We start from the raw sequence: 13360 nt of genomic DNA, 5'->3' as shown, positions 1-13360 counted from the left end.
CTTACCACCCACAAACCAACGGGATGTGTGAGAAAATGAACAATATAGTCATTGATCTCCTGAAGACATTGCCCCTGGAGGAACGCAGCCTGTGGCCAGAAAAACTGCCGGACCTGATAGACTTATACAACCATATCCCGGTGAACGCTACAAACTGCACCCCGGCTTACCTGATGCGAGCCAGACCAGGTAAGCTGCCCCTAGATCTGGAGATGAGAGTCCTAACACCTGAGGACACCTCCCCGGATGCGGACTGGGATACGGAGAGGCAACTGCAGTACAAGAAGGTACAGGAGAGTGTGGAGAAGAGCCTGGCCCAGGTGAGAGAAAGGCAAGAAAGACTCTTCAACCAACACGCCCCTGCTGGTCCCCTAGAACCTGGTGAGCAGGTCCTGAAGCGAAAGAGAAGGCTACATAAGTTGGACGACCAGTGGGAAAGGGAACCCTACACCGTACTGCAGTCTGATCACGACAACTCGAAGGTGTGCGTGATCACCAAGGATGGAGGAAAACCACTAGTACCGTCTCAAGAGACCACCTAAAAAGGAGCCCCGAACAACTCCGTAGTGCAGAAGAGGATCAAAGTGACCTTGAACCCGCAGAGGACAAGGAAGAAATGATCAGCACCGTTCTCGGAGAGTTCCCTCAGTCCTGGACTCGAATAAACGATGCCATAGTGGTACCCGTCCTGCATTTCCTGCAACTGGCTCACCAACAACCTGCACCAGAGCCGGAAGGTGAAGAAGAGCAAGCGGTTCCAGAGGCGGAAGAGCCTGTACCAGCAGCCCAGGAGAGTCAACCCTCTGCTGACAGTGAGCCTGCCATGCCTGCGGTAAGCCAAAGGACCTGCAGACAGCTGCCTGCCCTACCTGTACACCAAGCTGGTAGCTCTACCCCTAACGCTAGTGAAGAAAACCAGGTCGGTCCACCACCAGACAGTGGGTTACGCAGGTCAACCAGGAGCACAAAGGGGCAGATACCCGCTTGCTGGAGAATATAGGGTGCACTAAAACTGTAAATAACCCTGTTGCCCAGTGTTGAAATGTTTGCAAAGTTACATGCATGATTAGTAATTGTGTATTTCAGTTTCTTACAGTTACCGTACGGACTCAAAGGTTATGGACTTTTAATAACTGGGACTTTGTATGGACTGCGTTCGGAGCCTAACCAAGGAATGAACTAAGACTGTAAAGGACTTGGGGCTAGGACAGACCCCCACCTGGTTAAGGCTCCCCGTTGTGTTGGTGAAATGGACACCCGGTCACAGACCACACTGTGACCTTAAGAACTCAACCTGTGCATCGTTTGTCTATTAATGTTTTATAGTCATGCCTATTATCTTTGTTCATTGTTTAGTCTCGGAGTACTAAATTCTACTAGGGGGGAATGTGTCACCCTGGCCTGGATGCCACAAATATAATAAAGCTGTGTCTGAGAGCAAGGGGGAGGTCCTCTAGTCAAGGATCATTAGCATGCAGCACCTCCTGTCCCAGACCAGTAGGGGGAGCAGGCTGCCCCTATAAAAGCTGGAACTGGGGGCAGGGTTAGGGAGAACTGGACAACCTGTCTCTGGATAGAAAGGTGTCCCAGAGCAGGGACAGACAGTTGTGTTGCAGCCTAAGAGGACGTGTGGCAGTAGGAGAGCCACGAGCCAGGGACAAAAGGCGAAGTGAGTCTGTCCTGGCAGATAAAGAAACTAATCTACCAGACTTTGGTGTCTGAGGCTATGAGGATTCCACATCCTACAGCAGATAACCAGTCCGCAGGGGACTGTATGTTACTTGGCCTAAGAAGCCCGGAGGCTCCGCCACAGCAGAAGGGACCAGCAGAGCCGTACCAGGCCGGGAGTAGCAAGGGACCCAAGTTGCAGGCCATACGGGCGAGAGGACACGGTGAGCTCAGGAACGTGGGCTGTTACATTACCAGAAGGGAAATAGCCAGAAGGAGCACAGAGAGCACGGTAGGCTGACACCCTCACCTTGACCAGGGCCAGCTTCCCACTTGCTCTCAGACATCCAGGCCCCCTCCTAGCCGGGCCTGTTTCTGGGTCGTTTTACCTGTTCTAATAAAGACCCTGAACTGTTTAAGAGGCCTCCGTTTCCTGGCTAACGCGGTCGGAATCATCCCCTCCATCATCCATCATACACTGCCCTGGGGCCCTACTCTTCCCGTGGGGAGTTGTACTATTCGGAGCTACACATTTACATCTGCCCCAGAGGTCTGCACTGCAGCGGTGGTTGGCACTGACCGCAATCCACGGGTGGCGTAGTCGGACATTACTTAAAACTTATAAAGGACTCCACTGGTCTGACCACCCTGAGCCATGGACCGGGTTGCCACTACTACCCCCATCGTCTCCCTATTGCCCAGCTCCGAGTGCCCCACGGCCCAGGGGGCGAGTCACACACACACTGCATGCTACAAACATCACATGTTACACACATAAACTCGATGTTACATATGCACTGCATGTTACACATACACACAGTAAAGGACATAGCAGGATTTCTCCCCCTCTTCAGTTACTTGAAACACCAGTAGGGTCAAAGACTTTTGGTTACATGACCATGATGTCTCCAAAGGTCTTTCTTCACTTCCAATCTTAGACACTGCAGTGATAATGCACGACTGTCATTATCAGAGCAGTTTCTGACTTGTCAAGCCTGGGGACGCTTTTGAGCATAAAAGCCCTGGTCAATTGCCTAGTGAGCTCCTCTTTTCCACAACACTGGCCCTGATTCAAGAAGTGGACAACCCCTTTAATGGAAGTGTCAAAGACCAGCCGAATGCTGCGCTCGGCAGTGCCATTAAAAAAAGAAGAACTTAAGTAGCAGAGAACAACTTTAATGTCAATGGTGTTTATAGAGATTCCATGATGTGAGCATTGTAGCCTCTTTCTACATATAAATAATCATTTGTAACATAGATATCTCTCACATTCATCATCCATAAATAATGGGTCATAGAAAGTAACAAACTGTGACGTGACCATTTGTCGATTGAAGCTGAGCAGTAACATAGATCTCTCCTGCCCACATAACGCTTGTATATCTGGCAAAGTTCTTCAAGTCAAACTGTAACCTAGACTACAACTATTAATGATGGCGTCTGAAGAGATGTGTTTAGATAAAGGCCACATTGAATGTATAACTTGGTGAATGTACAATACTATTAATAATTTGGATCACTCATCGTTTTATAAACTAACTTAGCAGCTATAGCAGCCGAGCACAATGCTTGTGTATTGAATGCCATAAATAGAGTATATATTGATATATAATATGCACAGTGTGACAGATAAAAAATGAATGCTAAACACAAACAGAAAAAAAAAGTTTATAGAACTTAAAGGGAATCAGTCACCCATAAAAAACGAACTAAAGCAATTATACAGATTTGTAAGGGACTTAAGCTGCACTTACACTGAAAGCTAATCGTGAACGAGCGTTCCCGTTTCACAATTATCTTGCCCTTTAAACAGGCTGCCGATCACCCGATAAACAAGCAAAATGCTCTTTCATCAGGTGAAATTATTGCATACAAAATACATTTCTTTTTATGCCAACTGAACTGCTAAAAGCAATACTAGAGGTATTTTTTTATAGCTGCTATGTCCCCTCCATACCTCTATAAGTGGTTTAGTTAGAGTATTGGGGGTGACAGACTCCCCTTAAAAGGTTTGGCTACTTTGGACAATCCTGTTTTCTTAGAGCAGTCAAATAAAAATGAGATAATCACAATGTTTTTCTATTGGGATTCTCAGCGATCAGCTTCAATCTGCTCAGGAATCCTGGTCAAAACTGCTCAACGGGAAAGTATCAAAGAATGACCTATTGCTTGAATCAGGTTTTGGGTTAAATTTATTTCTAAGAAACGTTTGGCAAGTTTTTTTTTCATTTGATAACACAAAAAAAAAATAGAAATCTTGTAATTTTCACATTGCTCACTTGGGCTATTATAGATTCATACATTCTGTTCTTAACAGAAGATTTTTCAGAAGTCTCATTATCATCAGGGGCAGGAGTCTAGAGTAGCCACTGTGGCAAGTGTGAAAATTGCAAGATTTCTAATTAGTTTTAATATAGATTGTTGCTATGTTCATCTAATGCAATAAAAAATTGACTGCTTTTAATCCATAAAATGAACGATTTTTCATGTGTATTGTCATCCGTTTGCAATCCAAGTGGCATCTGTTTTATACATCAGCAGTTATTAACATTCACATGACCAAATACAGTTTCCTATTTTAATAATTGCAATGTATCATTCATTAAAAATCATCGGATGCTACATGGATGAACCAAACAGGATCCTTTTTTTTATTTCGTGCACCCATACACTTGAATGGGTGAGCCTTATCCAAAATACAGAAGACAATAGTGCGTGCTGTGATTTTTTACAAGCAGGACATTTGGCCCATGTAAAAATGTTTTTTTTTTCCATGAACAGCACTCAGACCGAAAATACGGTTGTGTGAATGTAGCCAAAGAGAGTAAAACAGACAATTTTTTGTAAATTCTCCCTACTCCATATAATTAAAGAGAACCTGACAGCAGGAATATACATGTTTAATTAAAGGTATGGGGAGAATGGCGCTGTCATGATGATTTAATACATACCTTTAGTGTAAAAATCTGCAGCCTGCTGTTCTTTGAATCATCATGATAAATTTTGGTTTCCTCAGCACTTCGGACATTGGGGCGGGACTTGTGGGCAGGACTGTGGGTAGGGTCTTTGGCTCAGATTGCTCATCCACTGCCTCTGTTGCATTCATCATCTTGGTCATTTAAATTTTGGGATGGCGCCGTCCTAGTTGTGTGCGGCGCTCTCGCAGATTAAGCTGGTGGCAGTCTTCATGAAAATGGCACTGACTCATGCGCAGATCGACCTCTGGCGGTCTTCAAGAAAATGGCGCCGGGAGGCAGTGCATGCCGAGATCTCATTCTGAGCATGCGCCACCTCTTGCCGCCACTTTTCGGAAGACCATCGGAGGTCGATCTGCGCATGCTGCATTTTTTGTCTTTGCTTGGCGTGTCATGTTTTATATAAAGCTGCTTTGTTTTTGATAATTCTTGGTATTTGGCTTTGACAAAACTTCATGTGCAGATTACATGCATTTTTAGAGTGTTACCGCTGTGGAAACGCATGTGGAAGAAGCTGGCGGCAAAACGCGCGTCAGGATGAGGTGACTTAGGACCTGGCCTACAGGACTGCCGCACTTTGTACCCTGTTACCATCATTTCAGGTATTTATGATTTGGCAGCTTACACCTTATTTCAGTCACAGTAGAACACTGCCCACTTCCTTTGTAGTGGGATATCCAGCATTCTGACACCTTTTATCTTTGTTTTTCTCTACATGTGTGAACAGTGTTTTGGCATACCTTATTTACTAGGACTTGTTGTCTAGATATATACCTTACTGGTGTCAGTGGATACCGATTGAGCATGTCATTTTATTTCAACTTGTTGTTTCATTCCTGATATTTGGTGGCGGTGTCCCGACTTTTATTGTACATTCAGGGGGGTCATAGCCCCCACATTATTGACATTGTATTTCCTGCATGATATTAATATTTATAATGTATTCGTCCCTGTTCCTATGTCCCCTTATGGTACTTTGCTTTTTTTCATGGTTTTAATAATTTTCAATAAACTTTGGGATTTTATATTACGTATCTCTTCATCGCTCTTCCTTGCGTACTCTGAGTTAGAACAGGTTGTTGTTTCAGTTATATATGGAGTGCCATCCTTCTTGATTTATGGACATTAGTGTTTAATTAGAGTTTTTGATGTTGCACAGTTTCTGCACCTATTAAGTAAATTAAGTTACTTGCAATTTTTCACTGAATTTTTGAGTGCATTTTTTTTACATGTGTTTTTATTGCGTTTTTAATGCTGCATTTTTTTCTCTTATTGGTGTGTCATGTTTTAAATTAACCTGCTTTGTTTTTTATACTTCCTGATATTTGGCTTTGACAAAACGTCATGTGCGCATTACATGAATTTTTACTTTGTTTCCGCCACAAAAAAACATACTTAAAACACATGTGCACTTTTTTTACCTGTGGTTTTTCCGTATCTAATGCAATTTTATGGAGAAAATCCGCACATAAGCGTACCGGCAAAAGAAATTGACATGTTGCAGATTTGAACCATGAACCGCAGGTCAGTTTACCCTGAGTAAAATAAAAGCACAGTGGGCACGAGATTTCCATAAATCTCATCCACTTTACTGGAACTGTAAGACGCAGCATTTTTGACACAGAACAAATACTTAGTGTCAAAAACTAATTGTGGGAACATAGCCTAATACTTGAGAATGCCATAATAGAGAACTTTAAAAAAAAACATATAATCCCTCTAATGGCCAAACAATGGTTTTTACTTTTTTATTTACCAATGATGACAGCAAAGGCAGAAGAAAAACGAATGTGAACCAAGTAGTTTAGAGGACGATGATAATTTGTCTGCGCAGTCTGTTCTCACTGTACATTGTGATTATATATAAAGGCGTTCATGGTCGTTCAGTATAAACAGTTACCTTAGTGGTGACCTTGGAAGAACTTATTTTCGAAGCCTCTAAGAAACGCATATCATCTATGCCAGAAAAGCCATTACAAGTCCATGAACTGTTTAGTTTAAAATAAAAGTAGAATTGGCTGTACTGCAACTTTAAATACTTGTAAGGTTAAAGGCATATTTGGATGAAATTCCCATAAAACATTTCATAGTCAGGTCATTGGGGGTTAAACAGCGAGGAGAAACTAATTAGCAAAATCATGGTTTTCCTTTTCTCATTTTAATGGCGAGGTGGCAGTACCTGAACCATGTGAGAATTTGGAGATTTTTGAAGTTCCCATTATTTCTCATTGACATTTGTCTACTTTGAATAGAGCTGGAGTGACTGAGGCTTCAGCTCTATAATAACTCTTCATTTGCATATCAATTATAACGCTGATTTCTCAGTAAGGGAGGAAGGGACTGGCCATGTAAAGGTGTTGCTCGACTTGTCTTTGAAAATGGAGAAAAAAGAAGAAAGGGGAAGCGCTCCTTGTGCAGGTCAGACAATAAGAGAACAGAGTAGAGCAAGTAATCTACTCATCTATGTGAGTTGTGTGATTCCAGGCACAATTCTGATGATAGCATATAGACACTCCAATGACTACTGCTCAACCCACTGGATCCAGGACTTGGACCCAGAAAATACAATGAAGAAGTTGAAAAAAAGAGGGTTTAAAAAGCGCTGCCAATTCTGGACCAAGGGATGGGTACTAAAATATTGAGTATAAAAATAAAAAATATTAAAATGCTACGCGTTTCAGAGCTGAATTAGCTCTTTCTTCAGGCATATACATAGGTATATTTTTATACTCGATATTTTGGTACCCATCCCTTGGTCCAGAATTGGCAGCGCTTTTTAAACCCTCTTTTTTTCAACTTCTTCTTTGGACTTGTCTTTGAAAGAGCTACATGTGCATATAAAATAGTCTAAGGGTAAAATACTGCTGACAGATTCCTGTTAAAGGGAATGTGTCACCACCCTGGGAGATATCAGACCTCTACTATGGGCATACAGGTGATAGAAAAGTATATCTATACTTACCTGTATGGCCCATAGCAGAGGTCTGATTCCAGAGAAATCTTCTTTTGTAAAGCTTCTTCTCCAGAGGCTTGGCGTACGGGGGACGCCAAGCAAACCCCTCCTATCTGCTTATTATGCAGCTAAATCCTCGCCTCTTTGCTAAATTATCACCCCCCCTTCCCCTGTGACATGCCCTGCTGTCTCCCCTGACGCGCATGGAGCGCGCTTTGTTTCTCCCCGGCCCACACTGCGCCGCAGCACTTGTATTGGAAGCGGCGCTGTGCGCATGCGCGTTAGGATAGACAGCAGGGCACGTCACAGGGCTTGTCTCAGGGCCCTGTGACGTGCAGGGGAGGGGGGAATATGGTAATTTAGCACAGAGGCAGCAATTTAGGGGAATAGTAAGCAGATAGGAGGGGATTGCTTGGCATCCCCCGGACGCCAAGCCTCTGGAGAAGAAACTTTATAAAAGAAAATTTTTCTGCAATCAGACCTCTGCTATGGGCCATACAGGTAAGTATAGATTTACTTTTCTATCACTTGTATGCCCATAGTAGAGGTCTGATATCGCCCAGAGAGGTGACACATTCCCTTTAAAGTGAATCTATCTTTTATTATTAAGTCATCTTAAGGTCAAACATTCTGTGCTGAATAATTTAGAAGATATATCTTTATAGTTGACAATTATCAGCATAGATTTAGAGATAAATGATAACATTCTGTTGTCGACAGAATGCCACATACTTTTTAATTATTGAGTTAAAGGGGTTGTCCTCTACTATGACAACCGCTTCTCAATCTGTATGTAACAACTTCACATGAGCCCTGGAAACACGAGTGCCGACACCGCTGGAACGGCGCCAACACCGGTGAGCATAGGTGTTTTTATTTTAACAGAGACAAACATACAGATTGAGAAGGGTTTTTTTTAGTAGTGGACAACCCATTTAAATGTATAAACAGTATGGACCGATTCATCATTTATGATTTCTTTTAATTCACTTTTCCTTTTTTTTGTGGTTTCTGTTGACTTTTATAATGCACCAGATTCAAAATGGAGCACGTGATTCATGATTTTTTTGCCCAAAATGATAAAATGCTTTTCGTCTTTAACCTTTTTTTGAGACTTTTTAGCACAAGTATCTTGCACCGCTAAAAAATGTTGTAAAATTTGGGGAAAAATATATATTTTTTAACATAAAATTCACTCCAAGAGGGGACTGTGCTAAAGTTTTGGGTCTTTTTAAAAAGTCACAAATGGTGAATCAGCTGACAACATCTGGAAAATCCAAACCTCACCCACAATGGCAAGCCTAAAAAAAAAAACAGGCAAACACATAAAATGGATTTTTAAAAAGTGGCAAAGTCAAAGAATAAGGTGCAAATGAAAAAAACTAGGCAAAAAAAGGCGCGAATGCAATAATGAATGGGACCCTATGTAATGTATGTAATAGTGGTGGTAGTAGGCGGAGTAGTTTTGTCATTCAGCTCTGTCCAGGCAGGAGATTTGTAACTCTATCAGGAAAAACAGCATTGACTATTATAAAGATAACTTAATGGGTTGTTCGAGATTTTAAAATATTTTGTGACAGCTTTGAAAGTGAAAAAATAAAATATTAACCATTACCCACCTGTTAAATCCTCCATCACTCTAGTGATCCCAGATGGACTTTATTTACTTTGCTACAGTAGTCACATGCTGTACACCCACATGACTTCTGCAGCCGGTGATGCCCCCATGTGTGGCCTCAGAAGTCTTTTACCATACAGGCAGGCGTTACTGCTAAGCCAGTGATTGGCTTTAGCGGTCATATAACTGTATGGACTGTAAACGCTGCAGCAAAGTAAACAGACAGATAGGGACCACCGAAGCAGTAGCACTGGATTGGCAGGGACCTAACAGGTGACTAAAAGTTGCAGTTAGATAAGTATTCAAAAGTCAAGGACAATACTTTGAAGAAATTACTCCAAAGTGATTGGAACCTTTTAGATAAAATTTAAGGTTTGCATTCACATTGAGGTTCTTTACACTTACAAAAAAAGTTTACTTAACTTTCTTGTGACTAGGGATGAGCGGAACCGTGGAAGCTTGAGTTCTGGTACCCAACCGAACTTTAGTCCAAAGTTCGGTTTAGGTACTAGAACTGTACCTGAACCTGAACCCCAGTGAAATCAATGGGAACCCGAACTTTGGAGCCGGAAAATCTCTCCTCTCTGGAATATCTCTCTCCTCTCTCCTCCGTGGATTCCCGAACTGTAAGACGGACTTCAAGGAGAAGTCCGAGTTCAGCCCCGGACACCAGACACTAGGTGTCTGGTACGAACTCCGAACTTTACAGTTCGGGTTCGCTCATCTCTACGTACGACCATCCAACTGGAGCAGTCACTAATATTGCAGTCACATGGACAAAATATCACTTATGGTAACTACGTACTTCATACTTTAGTTCAATCTTGGAAATCTAGACTTGGACAAGATATCATATTAGGTTTAGAAATTTTGCTTTCTCCCCTGGCAATTTAACAAAAAGATTTGCAAGAATTTATTTCTAACAATCAATCATCAACCATCTAGTGGTTGATTAATAGTTTTGCAAATATTTTTGTTAGAACCACTTAACGAGTGTTTTCAAATCCTAAAATTATGATCTAGTCCTGTACTTCCCTTTTCACTAACACGAGAGGTCCAATTACAGCTAATACCATATGCAGCATCCACACCCCAAATACCAAACAGATGTAATAAAGCTAAATAGTTTCATATGAAAAACATGTATACGGATGTGAACAAAAAAGTTGCTTTATACAACTGTGCAACGATTCTGTGCATATTCATTAAACCTTATATATGCAAATAAATGATATATGGATTTAAGATGGGAAATACATGTATACAACTCCTTAATCAGAAACACTAATAAGGGCACCATGTGTTTCGCATCAATCTATTACAAACTCTGTTGACTTAGGACAGCTCAGAAATTGTTCTTTTTGCATATGAAAATGGCTGCAGCGCAGCAGTCGCAATATCGCCGTATTTATCAACTTATGATAAGTTTATTGCCAGACCTGGAACACAGATGTTCTAGATCAAACTGCATCAAATTGAGTTATTGCGTAACATATTACAAGTATACTAGCGAGAACAAGGAGAATAAATGTGCAATATAAAGTGTATGCACCCCCAGCAGGTCTTCAGTAAAAACAGAAAACTTTATAACAATAGCTACAATAAATATAATGCAGAACTGAAGCTGAGCTATTCTCTGATGTGAACCGAGCATCTGAAAACTTTTAGCATAACCCAGCGTTCTGCATCCACTTCTGGAAATGTATTATTAAACGACACAGCAGATGCCAACAATACAGTTTAGTAACAAAAGCATCCAAAGGCTGCATTGATCAAAGAGCAAAGTATTAAAAAAAAAAAACCTCTTCATGCCACTCTCCTCATAGGAGCAAAAGTAATAGAAAACTTTATCTCGCTGTCAAAGTTCACAATTAACCCTTAGTTTCCATCCCACACTATTGGCATACACCGCATATAAGTTTGTTGTTAAAACAACAACAAAAGTTTCAATAAAGCCGTAACAATAGTAAATAGAGTAAAAGTAACTTACCGAAATATTGGCTTTTGAAGATGCTTTTTCTTAACTGTGATGGCGTCACCCATTTAAAATCAGAGGAAAAGTATAATTTGGTTTTCCAGAGAATGAAAAAAAAAAAAGTCAAAAAGTCAAAAAGTCCAGCGAAGAAAAAAAAAAAGTAATATTGACCTTCAGCTATTGTGCGACAGTCACTTTCCAAAGTAGGTTGTGCGTTGTGTGTTCTCTTTCTTTAACTGCTGTGAAAAAAACAATCCATTGAGGCCACAGCAGTTTGCACACAACTGGAGAGAGCAAACCGTACTAAAGCACATGTTCAAAGTTGACTGAGAAAGGAGAAGGGCCACAGTCACAGACGGCTCAGGTCTGCAAGGAAAAGTGAAACTCAGCCAAGAGCTTTCAAACTTCAGAAAAAAAAAAGTGCTCAGCAAGTTCTCATACTAGAGCTATGAGAATAAGTGCTGCTCATATCCGTCATAGCTCCTAAAACATATGGGCAATCCAGAGCGTCCCAACCACTGCTGAAAGACAAACTGATTTTTTTTTTTTTTTCAGAATAAAAGTTTTGGGGCTGTCCTTAAGTTTTCCATGTAAACGTCTTTAGAAAGTTTGTTCAGTTTGAAGAACTGCGCACAGATTAATGAAGACGGATCGTCTGTGCGGCTGGCCGCCTTTCAAGAGATTATAATTACTTTACAATCTGGCTTTTATTCACTCCTGGATGATGTTGAGATATAACAACATACAAATTAAAGAGTTATTCTGTGTTATGGCAAAATTTTTGTTTTTTTCTGCCTCATAGGGAATTCCTGAATGAGACATTTAGAAAACATATAATCCGTCATTGTGATGTTATATAATGGTAGTATATGCGTGTGTGTGAAACATGACTGTGCCGATGGAATAAACTGTAATGTTCCTCTTGGAAAATATAAGAAAACACAAGCATGTTTAGGATTCCCCCACAATTTTTTTGGGCTGCGTAGCTACTTAAAATGTTTGTTTTTTTATGGTACAATATTTTCTTAGGTGTCATTTTAGGTAAATTTATGGTAGAGTTTAATAACTTTTTTTAGCATGTAGGAATGCATAAACAGCAATTCCACTATTAGTTTCTTTTTTTTCCACTGTTAAAATTAAAGGGAACTTGTCAGCAGGTTTTTTTCTATGTAATCTGAGAACACTATGAAGTAGGGGCAGAGATACTGATTTTAGCGATGTGTCACTTATTAGTCTGTGTGCTGCTATGTCAATACAATGAGTGTTTTATCAGCAGTAGATTATCACTGGTGCCCTCCTGCCACCTGGTCCAAACGCCCCTAGCACTGATTAGCATAGACAATGGACACAGAAAACTGTGGTGGGGGGGCGGCTTTCTGAGCTTTGCTACATACTACATCTAAAAACTCTGCACTCAGTAAACTAAGTGATACATCGCTGGAATCATGGTCTCTGCCCCTACATCATGCTGCTCTCAGATAAGGCCGCAAAAACCTGCTGACAGATTCCCTTTAATAGAATTTTATTGTATGTCTGAGATGAGAGTGGGGAAATATAATAAGTATACAGAATGTTTTATGTGATTTTGTAACTTTGATTAAATGGTTAAATAAAATTGATTTAAAAAAATACTTTTTTTTCTATGGTGGTTAAAGCCTTTTTTGTCCACTTTAGTCACAGTTTTTTTTAACTTTGGATGCTGTTATCTTTTTTATCATAATTGGGCATTTTTATCAACACTGTGTAATTTTTAGACACTGCAAACTTAGACTAAACGGTCTAAAAATGCACCAAATTTATCACACTTTTTAATGCTATTTGAGAAATCTGGAGCTGGTTTAGAGTTGGCTTAGTTTGTTCTAGAAATGTACACATTTTGGCACATGGTGTCCCATGTTAAAGCACGCCTCTTTCCAGTGAAGGCTCATCCCCTTTCAATGAGACCACGTCCACTTTTCGGTCAAGGCACCGACAAGTGTCTAAAAGTGTCAGAAAAGTGTCTAAAATACATAACTAGAGATGAGTGGAATTTGCCTGATTGTCCCAATTTTCCTGGGGAATTCGATTTGCAGAGATTGTTCTCTGCAAATATAGCATCCCTTATAATGCTCTATGGTATCTCCACACCCCATAGCATAATAAATGTTAAAATGTAGAAAATAAACAAAATC

At 40.8% G+C, this 13360-nt stretch overlaps 1 protein-coding gene across 2 annotated transcripts in view; it reads right to left on the bottom strand.

Moving 5' to 3' along the window:
• The window catches only part of PDE1A (phosphodiesterase 1A), a 550086-nt gene that overhangs the window by 311940 nt on the left and 224786 nt on the right, over window positions 1-13360 (bottom strand). The window contains exon 1 of one of the 2 annotated variants that reach the window (XM_073646789.1): window positions 11205-11739. The exons of the other annotated variant lie outside the window; for it this stretch is intronic. Coding sequence (XP_073502890.1) covers window positions 11205-11257 — 53 coding nt within the window. The 5' untranslated portion in view covers window positions 11258-11739. Of the gene's footprint in view, window positions 1-11204; window positions 11740-13360 lie in introns of those variants that run through there. 2 annotated transcript variants of the gene reach the window in all.

This window comes from Phyllobates terribilis, unplaced genomic scaffold (assembly GCF_046119375.1).
Source record: "Phyllobates terribilis strain yellow unplaced genomic scaffold, ASM4611937v1 Scaffold_9__5_contigs__length_417890890, whole genome shotgun sequence".
NCBI classification, from domain to species: domain Eukaryota; kingdom Metazoa; phylum Chordata; class Amphibia; order Anura; family Dendrobatidae; genus Phyllobates; species Phyllobates terribilis.
The sequence above is the reverse complement of the archived record's forward strand: the minus strand, read 5'-3'. Positions and strand labels throughout refer to the sequence as shown.